The 23,604-nt window shown below is 43.5% G+C and overlaps 1 protein-coding gene across 5 annotated transcripts in view; it reads left to right on the top strand.

The window, feature by feature from the left end:
* Positions 1-23,604, top strand: part of KCNC1 (potassium voltage-gated channel subfamily C member 1) — a 301,678-nt gene that overhangs the window by 142,489 nt on the left and 135,585 nt on the right. For all 5 annotated transcript variants that reach the window (XM_075326556.1, XM_075326557.1, XM_075326555.1 and 2 more), the window contains exon 2: positions 21,186-22,119. In XM_075326556.1, the coding sequence (XP_075182671.1) occupies positions 21,186-22,119 (934 nt within the window). The remainder of the gene's footprint in view (positions 1-21,185; positions 22,120-23,604) is intronic.

Here is a 23,604-nt window from a genome sequence, read left to right as displayed (position 1 = left end):
CTATCTATTCTGCAGACAGATTACTTTCAAACTGCTTCATCAAAAACCCCAGTTTGTGGACTCTTTGCCCCAGGATGAACAATTGGCCTTCCAGACATTACTTGAATTGATGGAGGAGCAAAATGATCCCCATGGTAAGAGAACTTTCACAGGTAGATTGCCTTCGCAGGTTACCCCCCGTCTCTCTCTCTTCCCTGCGGTTCAAATTTTTTTTGATTCCGTATGTAGAGACATATGTGCTCTTAAATTAGATAACAACAAACAGAATAACATCTCTGTTGAAGAAAAAAGAGCTCTACGGAATCTCAGAGAAAATAAAGACCTGGTAATCAAAGAGGCAGATAAGGGGGGTAACATTGTTTTATGGCCTGTGAACATGTACACTGATGAGGCTAAACGCCAACTATCTAATCGTGATATCTATCAACCTCTTCCTTCTGACCCTACTTTGATTTTTAAATCTAAGATGGACCGCCTTCTGATTCATGCACATCACCAAGGAATTATTACCAAAAGGGAACTGGAATTTCTCACGACCAAGCACCCAACGATTCCAACCTTCTATATGCTCCCGAAGGTGCATAAATCTTTGGTTAATCCACCAGGTAGACCGATTGTTGCTGGAATAGGTGGAATCCTTGAGCAGTCATGCCTCTACCTGGATTTTTACTTACAGCCCATCGCCCTCCAGTTGGATTCTTACATCAGGGACTCGGCGGACCTCATCACACGCTTGGAAGATCTCGACATCCCAGAAGGTACCATTTTGGTAACTATGGACGTAGAGTCCCTTTACACCAATATCAGACATGATTTGGGTGTGGGGGCGGTTTCATATTTTTTGACCAAAAATGGTACGGGATCTAAAGAACATGATGAATTCCTGTTGAACTTATTATCTATGATTCTAAATCTGAATTATTTTGTGTTCGACAGGGTCTTCTACAAGCAGGTATCAGGGACCGCGATGGGGGCGCGCTGTGCCCCCTCTTATGCTGGAATATTTCTTGGATGGTGGGAGGAGACGAGAGTCCGGTCTATGACCAACTATGGAAGACACGTTTACAGGTGGTTTAGATTTCTGGATGATGTCTTTATGCTATGGACTGGGTCGTGGGGGGATTGTGAGGAGTTCATTACGGAATTGAATAACAACTCACTCAATATTTTTCTCACATCCCATCTATCACTTACTACAGTTGAATTTCTGGATCTGAAGGTTTCCGTGCTGAACTCGAAAATTGTAATGGATCTTTTCCGGAAGCCGACATCAGTAAATAGTCTTTTGCACTATTCAAGTTTTCACCCAGCGCACCAACGTAGGGGAATTCCGAAGGGTCAATTCTTACGCCTTCGAAGGAATTGCAGCAAGGAGGAAGACTTTTATGCACAATCTCAGGATTTGACCAAAAGATTCTTGACAAGAGGATATCCTAAAAAGGTAATCTCTCAGGCCTTTCAACACTCTTCTTCTAGGGATAGGAGAGATGTATTGGTCAAACAAGATCAAACTAGAGCGGAACACAAGACCAGTATCATTACGGTGTATAATAATCAGTGGTCGGAGTTACGCCGTATATTGCAGAAAAATTGGGGGATCCTGCAAAGTGAACAAGCCCTCACTAAACATATTTCTGAGGTACCGGGTATGGTGGCCAGGAGGGCTAGAAACCTCAAGGACTGTCTTACAGCCAGTCACTTCTGCAGACCCACAAAAAGAACGGATGGGGGTTTTTCCGTTGAAGGTTCAAACGGAACCTGAAAACTCATCTGTTCAGAAATGCCTACAATCTACAATGAACTCACTGCCGCCCGACCACCGTGCGGAGCTGCCGCCCGACCACCGTGCGGAGCTGCCGCCCGACCACCGTGCGGAGCTGCCGCCCGACCACCGTGCGGAGCTGCCGCCCGACCACCGTGCGGAGCCGCCGCCTGACCTACACCCCACCTATTGTCTCCTCCCCATAATCCTATAGAATGTAAGCCCGCAAGGGTAGGGCCCTCTTCCCTCTGTACTAGTCTGTCTACTGTAACTTGTATACGTATTTTGTATGTAACCCCCTTCTCATGTACAGCACCATGGAATTAATGGTGCTCTATAAATAAATAATAATAATAATAATAATAATAATAAGGTTCTTATCCTTGCGGTAATTGCAGTATTTGTCCCCTTATGTTAGCAAGAGACCTAATAATTTTTTGTACCATGTTTCCATCTTTACAGAATCCTCGGGGTTTTTTCAACTGTAGAACAAGGAATTTGGTCTATGGACTGATTTGCGGATGCCCCAAAATATATGTCGGCCAAACTGGACAAGAGCTTCGGAAACGGATACAGCAACACCTATCTACCATTGGAACAGCGAAAGTGGATCTTGAAAAAGGAAAAACTATATCATCAGTGGCCATGCATTTTTTGAAGGAACATGGCGGGCGGACTTCGAACATAAGGATTCTTGGACTGGAAAAAATCAAAGTTAATATTAGAGGTGGTAATACCACCTTGGATCTCTTGAGATGTGAATCAGCCTGGATTTTCAAACTAGATTGTCTTGCCCCATCTGGTATAAATGAGGATCTTTTATTTACGGGGTTTTACAAACAGAGGTGATTTTCCCCTTTTTTTTTTTCCCTCTGTCTGGGACTCTGGGCTATCCTGGTTTGTGTTGGGAACTCCATAGGTGATTTACTTCACATTTGTGGCTCTCTTTAGTCTGGGCCTTGGAAAGAAGAAAAATAAAATATGTGCCTCTTTTGTATGCAGATTATATGTTGGGGGGTTCAATATCCCTGTATTTGGGGAACTTCCCTGGTGTTTTCATTATATGCACATTATACCAAATATAACTAAACTACTTTCCAGACTATATGGGCCCAGATTTGAGCGATCCTTAAATGGGAGTGATTTAGATAATATATATAACTGTTCCCTTTGCTCTTGGCAACCCATGCTTAATCTGCTCCTTTTCCATCTTATGCTTTGAGAGGGGGTTTAAAATAAGGTACTCTTGATTTGTAATATTCCTTGCTTTATTGAAAGAACGGCACTTTTTGAGCATTTGTCTCCATACATGGCGGCCGCCATGTTTTCGGAGTCCCGCGCATGCGCGGTGCCCGAAAATATTCAATACTCTTTTTCCTCCTCCTGATTGGACGCCAGCGAGCATGTGACTTCCGGGACGCCGGGCACACGCTGAACGCGGCGATTTCAACTAACAGGTGAAGTTACAAACAGCTGTAATACTAATTTTTGGGTTATTTAAACCCTAGCCTTCTATGTGGGCACAACTTACCCCTGATGAAGCTGTCCTAGGGGACAGCGATACGCGTGGGGACTCTTCCATCCTACCCTGGCTATCACTTGAATGTTTATATGGTGTCCTCAGTATGGGCTGGTAACTTGGTTATCCTGGGGTTCTATATCTCCTCGGCTGCTATTTATGCTAATACTTTATTATCTGGTGAATGCTTTACCCTATGCAAGTGAATCTTTGTGTAATTTAACATGAGTATATCAGCTTTATGTTGTTTGGGCTACTACTTATGCTGACACCTTGCACTGCCATTGTGATCTATGGTATCTGGTGGTTATACTACTATCAGCTTCATACTATTTGGGCTATTACCTATGCTAAATGTTTTGTACTCTATGATACCTGGTGGGTACACTACTTAGGGTAATTACACTTGCCGTTTAAATCAATATATTTACACTTATTATGATGTGGCATTATTAGGATTTACTATGTATTAGCTACAGCCTTACCAGGTTAACCCTGTGACTTTCTTTGGGGGATCTATGGTATCTGGTGGTCATACCACTGTTAGCTGTATATTGTCTGGGTTACCACCTATATTTATACCCTATACTGCTATTGTGTTTTTGGTAGCTATACCATCTTGGTTAATTACATCTGCTGTTTAAACCAACACATTTTTGTATTACCAGGATCCCCTTGTATTAGTTACAGCCTTACTGGGTTAACTTTGTGACCTCTTTATCGTGCCAGGGGGATGTTGTTTATCCCTTATAGGGGATAAAATGATTTATATAGGCTCTATACGCCTTTTTTAAGTGGTTTTAATATGTTTGTGTCCACATACTTTGTTATAAATAAAGACTCTTTTTGTATTGTCACACAGGTGTATCCCTGTTAATTTGCACACCGTCTTTCTCTCCTTAATCCAATGTTCAAAATTGGGTGTGTTAAGGTTATCCCTGATTATCTTTATTTGTGGATCATTAATATCCGTCAGGTGGTGCCCTCCCCCTACTCTATCACCTGAGGTCAGGTTACCTGCGATCACAGATCAAGGACCGTAGGAACCTCCAGCTGTGACCGCAAATGACCTGAGTGACGTCACCGCTCAATGCGCAGCTCATTCATTCTCTGGAGCTCACAGAGAGCGGTCGGTCGTGCCGATCTCTGTGATATTCAGATGTAGCAGAGCTGAAGCGGCGTGGGACATCCTGTGGATTACGTCGGAGCTGCAGGGTTTTGGGCATAATAAAGAGGGGAAGCAGGGGATGTTTGTATTTTATTCCAAATAAAGGATTGTTCTCTATGTCTGTGTTTATTTACCGTCACTTACAGGTTTGTGTGATGCAGGTATCTGATAGACGACTGTGCTATCACACAAACCTAGGGTTTAGCAGCAGCCATGCACCGCTATTAACCCCTGCTATTACCCCGACTGGCACCGCATCACGCCACCGGGAAGAGCCAGTAGCGCACACCGGTATGGTCGCATCTAATAGATGCGGCACTGCAGGATGGCTGCGGGCTGAGGATATACCAGCCCCCAGCCGGCGTTATCTTGGCTGGGGATGAAAATAGGGGGGACTGCATGTTTGTTTTTTTTTTGTTTTTTTTTACTTTCACCGGAATGACAAATGCTAGGGGCTCATGCGAGTCTGCCATGGCAGCACCCGGCAGCCTCGCATGTGTTACTCTGGGCACTATATACACAGCACAGATACAGCGCGACGGCTGGGGCTGCAGCCGCGCGCTATAACTGTGCTGCCGAGTGTTTACCATCGTGAACTGACCGACAGTGCACTGGTTTCCCTGCCCACCGGCCGTCCTGGAGCCTGTGATTGGTTGCAGTTAGCTGACACGCTGCCACTCAGGGTGGGGGCGTGTCTAGCTGCAACCAACGCGAGCCGGTGGACGGGGAAAACCATGAATATTGAATTGTTGGCTCCGGAAGGTAACAGCGTGACCCGGAAGGAGTGTGCCGCCATGACAGCGCCTCGGTGAGTATGCCACGCTCGCTCCTAGCCCCCCTAGCTCCTCCACAAATGTTTTAACCCTCCGGATTCCGGTCCCCATTGACTTATATGGGCATCGGATTCCGGAGCGGAGCGGATTCTTTTTTAAATCTGTCAGTGATCCGCCGGCCCCGGATTATTGGCCGTTCGATCAGCTCTAGTGATGTCCAATATTACCCGCTGCCTTGCACTTTAGTGGATCAGGTTAGGCAGGGACTCTGTACCCACTAGCATAACACCATTACCCATTTCCTGGCACCTTAGTGGAGCCAGGTTAGGCAGGGACATCGCACGCACCGCTCTCAGTGTCTCTGATACGTCTGTGTGGCTAGCATAGAGAGCTCACTGACTCCTTAGGTGTGGTTAGCACAAGGAGTTCAGGCAGGGGCTTCAATGAGCCTAGACAATATGGAAAGTACTGTCTGCACCTACACACTCCCTATACTCTGCTATCTCTAAGATCTGTATAGAGGTTAGCAATAAGGGATCTCCGTGATCTGTAACGGTTTTCCCATCTGCATTCACAGGGTATTTACATCCATACTCCTGTTACATTATTAGCTACCTTATCAGTGGGAAGTAACACTGGTGTTGGTTAGTGGACTGCGGTTGGGGCAACCATCCGCTTTTGTTTTGAAGTTCCTGTAATTGGGCAGGCACTACATGTCCACCTACCATATTATTTCCAGTAACACACTTGCTACAATCTCATTCTACACATTTCTGTGAGGTAACAGAGGTGTTAGTCTGTGGACTGCGGTTGGGGTACCCATCCGATTACGTTTTTGTAGTTCCTGTAATTGGGCAGGAGCTAAAGGTCCATCTTTATATTTCAGTTAGCATTTCTCCCTAAGGTTTAGATGTCACTTAACAGTGAGCACCGCTTTAGTTTCTAGTGCCACTGTGAAGCAACAGTGACAGTACTGCTGAGGTGGTACAGTACCCTTCCTTGCTCTCGCCAGCAGCAGATTATTCTGCATGGTGGGCCCTGACTGCTAGATTACTATCCCCTATCAGTGCGTAGTCCCGTAACAGGTGCAAGCATCATGCCGGGGGGGGTATTTTTCAGCTACAGGGACAGGACAATTGGCTGCTATTGAAGGAAAGATGAATGCAGCCAAGTACAGAGATATTCTGGAAGAAAACCTCTTCCAGATGCTCTGGACCTCAGACTTGGCCGAAGGTTCACCTTCCAACAAGACAATGACCCTAAGCACACAGCTAAAATAACAAAGGAGTGGCTTCAGAAAAACTCTGTGACCATTCTTCACCAGACCCAGCCAGAGCCCTGACCTAAACCAATTGAGCATCTCTGGAGAGACTTCAAAATGGCTGTCCACCAACGTTCACCATCCAACCTGACGGAACTGGAGAGGATCTGCAAGGAAGAATGGCCGAGAATCCCCAAATCCAGGTTTGAAAAACTTGTTGCATCATTCCCAAGAAGACTCATGGCTGTACTAGCTCAAAAGGGTGCTTCTACTCAATACTAAGCAAAGGGACGTTATGACCATGGGATATTTCAGTTTTTCTTTTTTATAAAATTTGCAAAAATTTCTACATTTGTTTTTTTTTCTGTCAAGATGGGATGCAGAGTGTACATTGAGAAAAAAAATGAACTTTTTTGAATTTACCAAATGGCTGCAATGAAACAAAGAATGAAAAATGTAAAGGGGTCTGAATACTTTCCGTACCCACTGTATGTTTCCTACAACTTGTGATCCCAGGAGCCTAACAAGCAGGCTAGCAGAGGTTAACTCTTGCTAGCCTGTCTATGACTGAGCACACACCTGGTCAATGGCCGAGTTGGCCTGTGTAGATCAGAAACACCAGAGAATCTGGTGCCAGAATCTGCAATGTGAACAGTAGCTGATGCCACCATGACAGGTGGCATGTTTTGTGTAAAATTTGGTGTGACAGGTTGTAAGTATAAGCGTACAGCTGACTGCAGATGTGTGCCTGGTGTGGACCTGTGTGTGGGCTTAAGACACCTTCACTTAAGTTGGGACCTTGGTTTATTGGTCGTTTCAGAATCACTGCAGTCATTAATCCACTAGCTTACCACCTGGTGATGCCGACATCTTATAAGATTCATAATGTTTTCCATAAATCCTTGTTAAATAAATTTGTGGGTTCGGGAGCCCCTCTTCCCTTATATTCACCTCTGGTCTTAGTTGATGGGTTTTGGAATTTTAGGCATTTAAGATAATTGATTCTCGTTTCGTTCTAATTTCATTACAGTACTTGGTTCATTGGCGAGGTTATGGTCCTGAGGAGAGGACTTGGGAACCAGCCTCCGATATCTATGTGGAGCGTCTTGTTACGTCATTTCATCATCTCCATCTGCAGAGACTGGGTCCTTATGGTCTTAGAGAGAGCGGTACTGTCACACGGAGTTTTGCACAAACTTTGCCCCTACTGTCATGGCAGTGGTGAGCTCTGTGTACATTGCATATTCTGACACTCCACCCGATGGTTTCTGTGGTGTCGGGGATCAACACAGGCAGACACAGGCATTGACCAGCTAATTGATAGGTATGCTAGCAAGAGTTAATCTCTATTATTTGGCTTGTTAGGCTCCTGTGATTACATGCTGTGGATAAGCCAATCACATCTGCACCGCTCATATTTATGCTGGATGAAATCTTCTACCCATGCAATCTATAGGCTATCCTGTTTTGGTCTGTGAGCTTAGGTGTCTCAGACTTTCTGGTGAAAGTGTTGCATTTGCTTGGTGTGGTTGTGGAGTGTACCCCTGATGTTTTGTACTTCCTTCCTGCTCTTGTTTTACTCCTAATCTCTCGTTGTGTTATACTGCTGTGTGTGCATGCTGAGTAACAGAATTTTGGTTTCCTCCTGCTTGTCTGTTTTGTGGGATTCCCATTCTTCCCTGGTTGGAGTAGGAGAGGGAATAAAATTAGGAATGGAGTAGGGCCAGGAAGGATACTCAGGCCTCTACACCATTAGGAGTATGACTGAGGTTAGGGATCGCATAGGGCCCCCTAGCTTAAGGGTCAGCTTAGCATACCCGGTTCCCTGCTATCCCTTAGTTTTTGGGACAACTGTTCGGAGAGGGGACTGTTCTCCTTCACCATAAATGTCCCCTGCAAGAAGGCCCACAAATTGTCAGTAAGGTTTAGGACTGTGGAGAAAGGGGCCAGGTCATTATTCTTCATCTTTAAGGGCTTTCCTTTCCTCAAGCAGTGGAGACTCCGATGCTGCTATGGTGTTTTGTTCTGCAGGTTTTCTTAAAAGACACAGACTTTCTTCACTGTGCCACTGAAGGAAGAAAGTGTCTTTTTACGCAGTAGGTTTGGAAGCTCATTTCTAGTCTATCTTCATCTCAAACACTATTAATCCCGGCCCATAACAGGAAACTACCTCCATCCTCTTCACTGGCATCTGAGGTCTATGCCTGATACTGATCCAGCCTCGGCCCATCCATCTGCTCTGTAGAGTCACTCTTATCTCATCAGTTCATGAGATATTTGAAACAAATCTGTTTTCAGATACTTCTTGTCCCAGTCTTGATGTTTCAGCCTCTGTGTCTTACGTCAGGTTTCAGCAGGGGCAAGATTCAGCTGGTTCTTACTGGTTCTGCAGAACCGGTTGTTAAAATCATAGTCAGTTCACCAAACCTGCAATAAGTGCCCGGATCTGGTTACTAATGACTCACAATGAGTGATTTGTCTTGTGTTTAAATCCAGTGCCACTTCGATGATACAGAACGCAGCACCAAGTCGGAAAACAAACAGAGCAGTGGCACGTACTATGCTGAAGGTTGCAGGAGTCTATAAGTATGGGATGGTGTAGAACGGGGCATCAGCCATCGCCACTCAGAGATGTTTCTCAGGAGGCTGCACAATCGTCCTGCAACAGGAGCTCTGTGTCACCATCTGGGAGATAGCTGTCAGCACTCTAGTGTCGACTAGGAAGGAGCGCTCCAAACCGGATAGAAGGACTCATCCCAGTGCATTCAGCAGCAGCAGAGCCAGGACTCCGCTGATCCCCATTCTCTAATAGCGTCACAACTCTCAGACTCGGGAGTTCCATTGTAGAGGTAGGGATAAATAGAGGTGATCAGCCAGAGTCATCCTGTGACACATAAAGACAGAAAGCAAGTACAGTCATATGAAAAAGTTTGGGCACCCCTATTAATGTTAACCTTTTTTCTTTATAATAATTTGGGTTTTGCAACAACTATTTCAGTTTCATATATCTAATAACTGATGGACTGAGTAATATTTCTGGATTGAAATGAGGTTTATTGTACTAACAGAAAATGTGCAATCTGCATTTAAACAAAATTTGACCGGTGCAAAAGTATGGGCACCTCAACATAAAAGTGAGATTAATATTTTGTAGATCCTCCTTCTGCAGATATCACAGCCTCTAGTCGTTTCCTGTAGCTTTTAATGAGTTTTTGGATCCTGGATGAAGGTATATTTGACCATTCCTGTTTACAAAACAATTCCAGTTCAGTTAAGTTTGATGGTCGCCGAGCATGGACAGCTGCTTCCAATCATCCCACAGATTTTCAATGATATTCAGGTCTGGGGACTGGGATGGCCATTCCAGAATATTGTAATTGTTCCTCTGCATGAATGCCTGAGTAGATTTGAAGCGGTGTTTTGGATCATTGTCTTGCTGAAATATCCATCCCCTGCGTAACTTCAACTTCATCACTGATTCTTGCACATTATTGTCAAGAATCTGCTGATACTGAGTTGAATCCATGCGACTCTCAACTTTAACAAGATTCCCGGTGCCAGCATTGGCCACACAGCCCTAAAGCATGATGGAACTTCCACCAAATTTTACTGTGGGTAGCAAGTGCTTTTCTTGGAATGCCGTGTTTTTTTGCCTCCATGCATAACGCCTTTTTGTGTGACCACACAACTCAATCTTTGTTTCATCAGTCCACAGGACCTTCTTCCAAAATGTAACTGGCTTGTCCAAATGTGCTTTGGCATACCTCAGGTGACTTCATTTGTGGCGTGCTTGCAGAAACGGCTTCTTTCGCATCACTCTCCCATACAGCTTCTCCTTGTGCAACGTGCGCTGTATTGTTGACCAATGCACATTGACACCAACTGCAGCAAGATGATGCTGCAAGTCTTTGGAGGTGGTCTGTGGATTGTCCTTGACTGTTCTCAACATTCTTCTTCTCTGCCTTTCTGATATTTTTCTTGGCCTGCCACTTCTGGGCTTAAGAAGAACTGTACCTGTGTTCTTCCATTTCCTTACTATGTTGCTCACAGTGGAAACTGACAGTTTAAATCTCTGAGACAACTTTTTGTATCCTTCCCCTGAACAACTATGTTGAATAATCTTTGTTTTCAGTTCATTTGAGAGTTGTTTTGAGGAGCCCATGATGCCACACTCATAGGAGATTCAAATACGAGAACAACTTGCAAGTGGCCACCTTAAATACCTTTTCTCATGATTGGATACACATGCCTATGAAGTTCAAAGCTCAATGAGGTTACAAAACCAATTTAGTGGTTTAGTAAGTCAGTAAAAAGTAGTTAGGAGTGTTCAAATCAAGAAATTGATAAGGGTGCCCATAGATTTGCACCGGTCAAATCTTGTTTAAATGCGGATTGCACATTTTCTGTTAGTACAATAAACCTGATTTCAATCCAGAAATATTACTCTGTCCATCAGTTATTAGATATATGAAACTGAAATAGCTGTTGCAAAAACCCAAATTGTTATAAAGAAAAAAGGTTAACATTAATAGGGGTGCCCAAACATATTCATATGACTGTATTGTGGTCTTCATTGAACTTTTGTATGTAGATTAATTATTTTATGGTGCTTGACCATCTGTTTATAGTCCATATATATTGCACACCTTTATTATCTACTATGGTGGGTGTGCTGTGACATATAGTACCTATACTGTATGTATCTTACAAATTGGGTATAGCACTTCCATTGTGCAGCAGTCATGTGTATCGCCCCCATGTCAGTGTGCACCGCTGACAACTTCTGTTCCTGTGCCTGATGAGATGGTGTATGGTGTCTTATGGCATTCTCTACCAACCCTGGGTGAGGACATCAGTGGCTCCATTTCTCCAGCGGTAAAACACTATTCTTAGAGGTCATATTTTCATTCTCTTTGCTCTTGTCTATCAGCAATATGTGCATCTCATAAAGGTCAGGGGTCTGACCGAAACATAATGCATTAAACTTTGAATGTCCCCTGTAAATAAATCAAATTAATTTGCAACTTTCGAGTACCATGTTCTTATATATTATTACTACATGGAATGGGACCCTACTTGAGCACCAGCCAGTAAGAGGTGTGCCATGTTTCTGTTACATCAGTGGCTCCGGGACACTCTGTGGACACTACTTGGAGATGTTGAATGCACTGATACATAATGTCCTAGAAGTTCTCAGGTAATGAGAGGGCTGATCATTGGCATCAATGCCCCATCATTGAGCATTTGACTACAAGTAGCACCCTGAACACTTCAGGGTGCTAAAAGGTTCTGCATCCCCACAAGGATGCAGGGCCTACCCCCTTAGGGACCCAGAACCACAGTGCCGGTAACACCAAAAATCCAGGTAATCCCTGTTTTTCCCAACAATCCCCCATACAATGGTACCTAGCTAGGGTGGAACCATGGATGGCCGCCTAGAGGTGGAGCCACTCCAGTCCACTAGTTGGCCAGGTGGGAAGGGCAGACTGTGGAGAGTAGTCGGGAGCACAGGAAGTCAGAAGGAGAAGGGAGACTGCAGTGAAACAGAGCAGTCAGTAGTCAGAGTCTGGAGTGAGGTGTGAGGGGAACAGGAGGCTGAAGGCAGAGTTCTGTGGGACCTGCAGTCTGGACGATGTGAGGACTGGGTTCCGGCCTGGCCACCGGTGTCGGGTGGACCAGAGGAGCAGTCAGAGAGAAGCAGAGGACAAGAGAGCAGTGAGGGGCCGGAGAGGCCAGTTGGTCTGGTGGCGCCACAGCAGGCTAAAAGGCACAAACAGAAACACCCCCCCATGACTCCTGTAAACGTTGGTGGAAGGGGGCAGTAACTTGACCCAGACGTTCCCGAGGTTCTCCAGTCCTGCAAGAGTGGTGAAGGAAAACCAGTTTGGCTGCTGCAGAATGCCTCCAGGACTGCGACAAGCAACTTGTCTGCCCCAGGGGATCGTGTCAGTGTCCCAGTTCAACCAGGGACCTGTACCGCGGAAAGGCTAGAAGCGGAGGTCCAGCGGCTGTGCTGGACTCTGCGAGCGGGACACCTGCAGCGAGTTTAGGAGTGGAAGGCGGAGATGATGGAGGTGGTGGCAGCCTTGCGGGCTCAAGAGAGTGGAGCACCGCTTGACCAGGCTATACTGATCCAGCTACCAGAATCCGTCCTCAACCAGGCAGTATGGGGAGATAAGGTATGCAACACCAGTGACTATGTAAGGGGAATACATGGAATAGCAGAAACTGCTGTGTGAATACTGACTTGAAAAATCCAATAGCTACATGTAAGAGTGAAAATGTGAAAAATGGAATCTGCATTACTGCCATGAACATATGAATAAAGAGAAATTTAGCTACTGAATTGATCAATGCAATAGAGCCCCAACACTACGCCAAAGTATTTCTCTACGTTGGGGTCCCTAGCTTGTGTGTGTCCTCTCATGCAGTTAAAAAACTTACCGTGTATGGGAAGCTGAGACCCAGGCTATATATGCGTATGATATGGATTGGCAATAGGTGTGTGGGGAGGGTTCACAAACGAAAAACTACTAACAATAAGGAATAACGTTTGGAACACCATTCTAAGTCTGAACTGGGTGCAAAAACCTAAAAAAACATCACTATGGGGAGATAAGGTATGCAACACCAGTGACTATGTAAGGGGAATACATGGAATAGCAGAAACTGCTGTGTGAATACTGACTTGAAAAATCCAATAGCTACATGTAAGAGTGAAAATGTGAAAAATGGAATCTGCATTACTGCCATGAACATATGAATAAAGAGAAATTTAGCTACTGAATTGATCAAGGCAATAGAGCCCCAACACTACGCCAAAGTATTTCTCTACGTTGGGGTCCCTAGCTTGTGTGTGTCCTCTCATGCAGTTAAAAAACTTACCGTGTATGGGAAGCTGAGACCCAGGCTATATATGCGTATGATATGGATTGGCAATAGGTGTGTGGGGAGGGTTCACAAACGAAAAACTACTAACAATAAGGAATAACGTTTGGAACACCATTCTAAGTCTGAACTGGGTGCAAAAACCTAAAAAAACATCACTATGGGGAGATAAGGTATGCAACACCAGTGACTATGTAAGGGGAATACATGGAATAGCAGAAACTGCTGTGTGAATACTGACTTGAAAAATCCAATAGCTACATGTAAGAGTGAAAATGTGAAAAATGGAATCTGCATTACTGCCATGAACATATGAATAAAGAGAAATTTAGCTACTGAATTGATCAATGCAATAGAGCCCCAACACTACGCCAAAGTATTTCTCTACGTTGGGGTCCCTAGCTTGTGTGTGTCCTCTCATGCAGTTAAAAAACTTACCGTGTATGGGAAGCTGAGACCCAGGCTATATATGCGTATGATATGGATTGGCAATAGGTGTGTGGGGAGGGTTCACAAACGAAAAACTACTAACAATAAGGAATAACGTTTGGAACACCATTCTAAGTCTGAACTGGGTGCAAAAACCTAAAAAAACATCACTATGGGGAGATAAGGTATGCAACACCAGTGACTATGTAAGGGGAATACATGGAATAGCAGAAACTGCTGTGTGAATACTGACTTGAAAAATCCAATAGCTACATGTAAGAGTGAAAATGTGAAAAATGGAATCTGCATTACTGCCATGAACATATGAATAAAGAGAAATTTAGCTACTGAATTGATCAATGCAATAGAGCCCCAACACTACGCCAAAGTATTTCTCTACGTTGGGGTCCCTAGCTTGTGTGTGTCCTCTCATGCAGTTAAAAAACTTACCGTGTATGGGAAGCTGAGACCCAGGCTATATATGCGTATGATATGGATTGGCAATAGGTGTGTGGGGAGGGTTCACAAACGAAAAACTACTAACAATAAGGAATAACGTTTGGAACACCATTCTAAGTCTGAACTGGGTGCAAAAACCTAAAAAAACATCACTATGGGGAGATAAGGTATGCAACACCAGTGACTATGTAAGGGGAATACATGGAATAGCAGAAACTGCTGTGTGAATACTGACTTGAAAAATCCAATAGCTACATGTAAGAGTGAAAATGTGAAAAATGGAATCTGCATTACTGCCATGAACATATGAATAAAGAGAAATTTAGCTACTGAATTGATCAATGCAATAGAGCCCCAACACTACGCCAAAGTATTTCTCTACGTTGGGGTCCCTAGCTTGTGTGTGTCCTCTCATGCAGTTAAAAAACTTACCGTGTATGGGAAGCTGAGACCCAGGCTATATATGCGTATGATATGGATTGGCAATAGGTGTGTGGGGAGGGTTCACAAACGAAAAACTACTAACAATAAGGAATAACGTTTGGAACACCATTCTAAGTCTGAACTGGGTGCAAAAACCTAAAAAAACATCACTATGGGGAGATAAGGTATGCAACACCAGTGACTATGTAAGGGGAATACATGGAATAGCAGAAACTGCTGTGTGAATACTGACTTGAAAAATCCAATAGCTACATGTAAGAGTGAAAATGTGAAAAATGGAATCTGCATTACTGCCATGAACATATGAATAAAGAGAAATTTAGCTACTGAATTGATCAATGCAATAGAGCCCCAACACTACGCCAAAGTATTTCTCTACGTTGGGGTCCCTAGCTTGTGTGTGTCCTCTCATGCAGTTAAAAAACTTACCGTGTATGGGAAGCTGAGACCCAGGCTATATATGCGTATGATATGGATTGGCAATAGGTGTGTGGGGAGGGTTCACAAACGAAAAACTACTAACAATAAGGAATAACGTTTGGAACACCATTCTAAGTCTGAACTGGGTGCAAAAACCTAAAAAAACATCACTATGGGGAGATAAGGTATGCAACACCAGTGACTATGTAAGGGGAATACATGGAATAGCAGAAACTGCTGTGTGAATACTGACTTGAAAAATCCAATAGCTACATGTAAGAGTGAAAATGTGAAAAATGGAATCTGCATTACTGCCATGAACATATGAATAAAGAGAAATTTAGCTACTGAATTGATCAATGCAATAGAGCCCCAACACTACGCCAAAGTATTTCTCTACGTTGGGGTCCCTAGCTTGTGTGTGTCCTCTCATGCAGTTAAAAAACTTACCGTGTATGGGAAGCTGAGACCCAGGCTATATATGCGTATGATATGGATTGGCAATAGGTGTGTGGGGAGGGTTCACAAACGAAAAACTACTAACAATAAGGAATAACGTTTGGAACACCATTCTAAGTCTGAACTGGGTGCAAAAACCTAAAAAAACATCACTATGGGGAGATAAGGTATGCAACACCAGTGACTATGTAAGGGGAATACATGGAATAGCAGAAACTGCTGTGTGAATACTGACTTGAAAAATCCAATAGCTACATGTAAGAGTGAAAATGTGAAAAATGGAATCTGCATTACTGCCATGAACATATGAATAAAGAGAAATTTAGCTACTGAATTGATCAATGCAATAGAGCCCCAACACTACGCCAAAGTATTTCTCTACGTTGGGGTCCCTAGCTTGTGTGTGTCCTCTCATGCAGTTAAAAAACTTACCGTGTATGGGAAGCTGAGACCCAGGCTATATATGCGTATGATATGGATTGGCAATAGGTGTGTGGGGAGGGTTCACAAACGAAAAACTACTAACAATAAGGAATAACGTTTGGAACACCATTCTAAGTCTGAACTGGGTGCAAAAACCTAAAAAAACATCACTATGGGGAGATAAGGTATGCAACACCAGTGACTATGTAAGGGGAATACATGGCATAGCAGAAACTGCTGTGTGAATACTGACTTGAAAAATCCAATAGCTACATGTAAGAGTGAAAATGTGAAAAATGGAATCTGCATTACTGCCATGAACATATGAATAAAGAGAAATTTAGCTACTGAATTGATCAATGCAATAGAGCCCCAACACTACGCCAAAGTATTTCTCTACGTTGGGGTCCCTAGCTTGTGTGTGTCCTCTCATGCAGTTAAAAAACTTACCGTGTATGGGAAGCTGAGACCCAGGCTATATATGCGTATGATATGGATTGGCAATAGGTGTGTGGGGAGGGTTCACAAACGAAAAACTACTAACAATAAGGAATAACGTTTGGAACACCATTCTAAGTCTGAACTGGGTGCAAAAACCTAAAAAAACATCACTATGGGGAGATAAGGTATGCAACACCAGTGACTATGTAAGGGGAATACATGGAATAGCAGAAACTGCTGTGTGAATACTGACTTGAAAAATCCAATAGCTACATGTAAGAGTGAAAATGTGAAAAATGGAATCTGCATTACTGCCATGAACATATGAATAAAGAGAAATTTAGCTACTGAATTGATCAATGCAATAGAGCCCCAACACTACGCCAAAGTATTTCTCTACGTTGGGGTCCCTAGCTTGTGTGTGTCCTCTCATGCAGTTGGGGCTCTATTGCATTGATCAATTCAGTAGCTAAATTTCTCTTTATTCATATGTTCATGGCAGTAATGCAGATTCCATTTTTCACATTTTCACTCTTACATGTAGCTATTGGATTTTTCAAGTCAGTATTCACACAGCAGTTTCTGCTATTCCATGTATTCCCCTTACATAGTCACTGGTGTTGCATACCTTATCTCCCCATAGTGATGTTTTTTTAGGTTTTTGCACCCAGTTCAGACTTAGAATGGTGTTCCAAACGTTATTCCTTATTCTCAACCAGGCAGTGTCACGGCCAGAGCCAGAGAGACCAGAAGTAGTCGCATCACCTTCTCCGCTGGAGAAGGGCAAAGTAGCACCAACTTTCCCTGCCAGACCAGAAGCGGTTGCATCATCTTCTCCACTGGAGAAGGAGCAAGCTTCATCCTCTGATCCAGTGATGGCATCAGGAGCCACGGAGGATGCCGCCACCAGTGCTGACGCCCATCCCCAGGTACTGTGCCCAGTCGCTGTCGGGGCTCCGACAGCGAGCTAGCCTGTTCCAGGTAGCGGGAAAGTCACCTGGGAGCAGGACCGTGTCGAGGACACCCGTGGAGGCTGCCAGAACTCCTCTCAAGATAAGTTGTTCTTTGTACCTCTGCTTATTGTTTCCACTTTCTTGTTGTTTTTCTGTTTTGATACTATTGCTTGATTCCTTTTTTGCCTGTGTGGAGTTCCTGGTGGAATTGGATCATTCCCTGCTGGGAGTGTCTGTATATTTAGCTCCATGATTCTGCAATGTATTGTGTTTTGTCATGCTTGGTATTAAATTCAGTCCCTTATCTATATTAGGGTTTTTGGATCCCAGTAACATCAGAGTTCTGATATAGTGGCGGAGAGGCCGTGTGGTCTCAGGGTTTTTCCATGTCAGGCGTGCTGAGATTTTTTAGGGTTTTTACGGCTGCAGACAGTGCTCTTTCCTATCCTTTCCTATAAAGATAGTTTGGGCCTCATCTTTGCTGAATCTGTTTTCTAGCTTTGTATTGTGTTTTCCTATATCACCGTAGTCTTTACATGTGGGGGGCTATCTATATCTTTGGGGATTGCTCCGAGGCAGATTAGCTTTTCTTATATTTCTATCTGTAAGAATATTTAGTTCTCCGGCTGTGTCGAGATGACTAGGTCATCGTAGGCTCGTCCCACGGCTACTTCTAGTTGTGTGTCAGGATTAGGTCTGTAGTCTGTTAAGGTTCCAGCCACTCTGGTTACTTTTTGGGTTTCCACATTGTTTGATCCTCCTCGGTCCCTGAATCATAACAGTTAAAGCAATGAACCTCCCCTGTGTAGAATTAACCTGTTATGTCTTACTTGTTGAAAAAAAAAAGTGTAACCAGTTTGGCTTGTAGCCTGAGGACGTGCTGGAATTAACCAAGGGGGAATGTAGCGCCCCTGAACACCTTAGGGACCCAGAACCCCAGTGCTGGTAACACCAAAAACCCAGGTAATCCCAGTTTTCCCCAACAATCCCCCATACAATGGTACCTAGCTAGGATGGGACCATAGATGGTCGCCTAGAGGTGCTAGTCCACTAGTTGACCAGGTGGGAGAGGCAGACTGTGGAGAGTAGTCAGGAACACAGGAAGTCAGAAGAAGAAGGGAGACTGCAGTGAGACAGAGCAGTCAGTAGTCAGTCTGAGTCTGGAGTGAGGTGTGAGAGGAACAGGAGGCTGAAGGAACTGTGGAACTCGCAGTCTGGGTAATGTGAGGACTGGGGTCCGGCCTGGCCACCGGTGTCTGATGGACCAGTGGAGCAGTCAGAGAGAAGCAGAGGACAAGAGAGCAGTGAGGGGCCGGAGAGGCCAGTTGGTCTGGTGGCGCGGCAGCCACAGAGCTGGCAGGGCCCGAAGCTGCTTGAGTACCTGTGTGTAGCCTGGGGCTGGTAACTGGAGCTCAGCCCAGGTTCTGTCTGTTAACCGCTGGTGAAACTAAATGTGCAGAAAGGGTTCATCTCACACGGTATCGGCACGGGGGTTTGAGAAGGGATTCCCTGGAGTCCACCTTGGTAGAGGACAGTACCAGGCGGCTCCACCTTTTACCATGAGTAAAGTGACATCAACCGCAGCACTTGTGTGGACTGAATCATTGCCGGCACACTGCACCGCAGCACCAGCTCCAAACACTACTACCACCATCATCACTGCTGGGGTAAAACCCTACTTGCGGAGGGCCCAAGTCATCAGAGATGCACATTCCATCAGCCCCAACAGAACTCTGCAGCGGCGGCTCCCTACACTTAGCCGCAACACTGCAAGTGGCGTCACAAATAACTTTATTCATAAATCCCCTGTAAACACACCCCATTACAAAAAGGGACTAGGGCACAGAACCGGGAACGGCCACCACCATGACACTCCCAATAGAGACATTGCCCGGAACAGAGTACCCCATATCCCTGGGTGCTACACTACATACTTCACCTCATGAAGCCGGGCATTGTTCCACACCAGAAGGAAGCCTAAGGCCACTAAGCTTATGTTAGGATCATCAAGATGTTTGAGCTGACATGACGCTTTATTGCTGAATGACCAGTTGGAGAGTAGAACACAGGTTACAAGATGTAAAAGTTGCCTCCAGTGTTGGTGTAGAGTTTTCCACATTATTAGATTGATGAATACACTTTATTGGAAATCTTTCAGTAGGATCAACCCTCCTAAGCCATCTATAGGGGCATGCAAGCCATAAAAAGTTGAATAAAATGATACCTTGATATCTGCATCTTGATGTTCCAGAGGAATCTTGTTTCTTATATTTAAATGAGTTGTTCAGATGTATGGGCCTGACAGAAATTTGCATGAGATTCTGCCTCCAGAGCTTATTTTATTAGAAAGGGATGTTACGAGTGTAAGACATGTAATGACTGACACTTTGCTCTCATAATCACACACAGTTCTGCAGTGAGATCAAAAAGAACACTAGGGCTAAGTTTACATAGCGTTTGTCACTAAGTCCCTGCAAAATGGGATTCAGGCATACGCGCAGATGGAGCGATTGTCTATAATGATGCAGACGGAGTTACAGTGTGAGCGAATTATTTCTTAGGATCGCTGTCCCATCATTAATGGTTTCTGTGTGATACAACAATGACGTCACACCAGGCCAGCTAATCAAAACAGAAGCTGGGAATGTCTGCATCCAATGGCCATGGAATTCTGACCAAGGTCACAGGAATCGATTCGCTCACATGTACTCATTTACTGATTTACCAAATAAATGCAATGGTGGTGACAGCAGTAAGGAAAAGGACAAGTACAAGGCAGAAGACAAATAATATGGCAAACGTGGCTCTGAAGCTCTGTCTATTCAATATGTACTCTAGGGGGCAAACAGTCCAAATCCAAACTGCATATTATATGCCAAGATACAAAATCCATGGAACTGATACAGCTTTCCTCACAATCCCCATTCATTTGTATAAAAATAATGTAAATGTTTAGTTAAATTCCTTTTGGTTGAGAAGAAAAATGATTACGAAGAAGTTGAAAGAAAAACTGCAGCTGCTTAATTTTCTAAAATGATCCCAGAAGTGGGTGCAGGATGGTGGAGTTGGTGTCAGCCGTGTGTACTATAAATCGCCATGTAATCATCGCTTACATATATGGTTGGCTGGCCATACACACACTGATATTTCAGCTGGTCCATCAGTGAAGAAGCCTCTCTGGGTCACACACCGGTGTGGGGCTCACAGATGTAGTTCTCTTGTTTTTCACCTGCACTTGCTCATAACTTATTCTTTCATGAGGATCCAATTTACATCAATTATAGAGACTATAAAGAACAAAGACGAATGCCCAGATAATAATCTATAATGACTCATAATTCTGTGTCAATCCATTCAAGGGGTTATATGTATTCTGCATGAGCTAATCAATGGGATCAGTTGTTACAATTAGTGATGGTTGAATAGTAACTATTCGTGTTTCGATTATTCATAACAAATACCAAAGTAATATTCTGGTATTCTTCACAAATAACGAACCTAATCCAAGTCAATGGGGCATCTGAGCATTTTTCTTGCCTTGATAAATACTGGAATAGTACTCAGTGATCGGTTATTATTATCTGAACACGAATAGCTACTATTCAACCATCTCTAGTTACAATCCTAATTTTTCTAGTGGATTGTAACTGTCTTAGAGACTGCTGTAGACAATTCACCTTAGTCCTGCTAAAAAGAGTTCAGGTTTATAAAATACTACAACTGTAAAAATCCTTCTGTTCTCGAATAATCTGCTCATGTTCCCACTCTTCTGCTTTTGTTTTACAGTATGTTGCATTTGCCTCCCTCTTCTTCATTCTGGTTTCTATCACCACCTTCTGCCTCGAGACTCATGAACGATTTAACCCCATCGTGAACAAAACTGAGACTGAAATAATCGGGAATGAAACCCATCAGCGCTTTTACATTGCTTCGGAGACTGAAGCCTTCCTGACTTACATTGAAGGTGTCTGCGTGGTATGGTTTACATTTGAGTTCTTGATGAGGATCACCTTCTGTCCTAATAAGGTGGAGTTTATCAGAAATACTTTAAACCTCATTGACTTTGTGGCCATTTTGCCTTTCTATCTGGAAGTTGGACTTAGTGGCCTGTCTTCCAAAGCTGCGAAGGACGTTTTGGGCTTCTTAAGAGTTGTCCGTTTTGTGCGAATTCTTCGTATCTTCAAGCTGACCAGACATTTTGTTGGTCTGAGGGTTCTTGGTCATACTCTTCGTGCTAGTACAAATGAATTCCTGCTTCTCATCATATTCTTGGCATTGGGAGTGTTAATTTTTGCCACAATGATCTATTATGCTGAGAGAATAGGTGCTAATCCAAATGATCCTAGTGCCAGTGAACATACACATTTCAAAAATATCCCTATTGGCTTCTGGTGGGCTGTTGTCACCATGACCACACTTGGCTACGGAGACATGTATCCTCAGACATGGTCTGGCATGCTGGTGGGAGCATTATGCGCTCTTGCTGGCGTGCTGACTATTGCTATGCCTGTACCTGTCATTGTGAACAATTTTGGAATGTATTATTCCTTAGCTATGGCAAAGCAGAAGCTACCAAAGAAAAAAAAGAAGCATATCCCGCGCCCTCCACAATTGGGATCCCCTAATTATTGTAAATCTGTTGTAAATTCTCCACATCACAGCACTCAAAGCGACACTTGCCCACTTGCACAAGAAGAAATTTTAGAAATGAACAGAGCAGGTAGGAAACCCCTTAGAGGAATGTCTATCTGATCATCATCCATTCCTTACAGAGAATTCTGTTAAACGTCTTATCTATAAAATGCATAGGGCATTAATCCATTGATGGTCCCATAGCGCACATTCTGAGGCGCATACGGTGGAAAGAACACATAAGATGAGCCAGGATTAAGGTAGATAAGCCTTGTTTTCCATTGTTAGAGGGATTCCCATTCTTTGGTGAAGATCGCTAAAAATCTTTGGTTAAGAAAAGGAAATGCTGCATTGGATATTCTTGGACTATAAATCTTGTATGTCATACTTAGGCAGCAATTAATTCAGCTCATATGTGAGAGCTGACAAATTGTGTTTGGAAATTTGATGTATCTAATTCTGCATTATTAAGCACTATAGATACAAAAGACAAAAACTCGCAAAAGTATTTAGCGATATAATGAAGACTGATAGAAAAAAGTTACATTTGTGTAAGAGCTAAAATCAAGTAGTTTTGTAGCTGATTTAACTTTGGCAGTAACAAGAGGTAAAGCTATAGGAATTGTCACTGCCAGCATGTAAGAGCGGCTCTTCTCCACGCTGCATTAGGACACCACTGGGTAATATGTGAAGTGGTACTGTATGACAAAGCATTACTATGTGACAATCTGAGCCATGCCAGCACTATCCATAGGGTGTACTTGAAACAGGACCGTATCCCATGGCTAGTGGTTTTCTGGATATATCTCAATTTTATGAGAGGTCTTCTGCATTTAATGCTGGGGTTTTGATTGTTTCACCCCATTCTCTACCTCTACCCATGGAGTATTAGTGACATTAATATGCCAGGGTATAAACTGACCAGATAATTCTATAGTAACAAATACAATCTTGAAATTTTCCAGAAACATTTTTGCAATGTTCATGATAATAATTTATATCTTGGTGTTTATATATTGATGGATTAATACCACTTTAGTGTTAAATAATTCACCAGCAAAATCCCTTTCCCTAACAAGGCTTGAATGTCCAGTAAGTGAAGAAAAGATAAGCCTTCCAGTGTTTGTATGAGGAAATGTTATGCAGTCATTCTTTCTTTAGAACTTCATATTGGCGTGTTGTTCTTTTAATGTGAGAAAAACAAAGCAACGTGGAATATTTCCGGTTCGGACATGAATGGTCTCCAGTATCTCCTGCATGGACACCAGAAGCACAAATAGACGCCCAGTGGTCTTGTGGTACTTGGAGCAAATCTTTGTTTTTCTAACATCATTTAATCTTACCTCTGTGTATGTGTTGTTTCCACATCTGTTTACCTGTCTCACTTTTGGGCTCATTGCAGTCATTTGCAGTGGAAATGGTCAGTATTACTGTTATTAATCTGCAGCAGTCCTCATATCGCAGAGTAAACTTCAGAAGCCCTCATATCATAGAACAAGCTGCAGCAGCCTTCTTACCATAAAACAATCATCCTTAAGAACACCATCTCATTAACTGATTAGGGATCATTAAT

The sequence above is a fragment of the Anomaloglossus baeobatrachus genome, chromosome 10 (genome assembly GCF_048569485.1).
Source record: "Anomaloglossus baeobatrachus isolate aAnoBae1 chromosome 10, aAnoBae1.hap1, whole genome shotgun sequence".
Classification (NCBI taxonomy): Eukaryota; Metazoa; Chordata; class Amphibia; order Anura; family Aromobatidae; genus Anomaloglossus; species Anomaloglossus baeobatrachus.
Note: the sequence above shows the minus strand (reverse complement) of the source record. Positions and strands in the feature narration are given on the sequence as shown.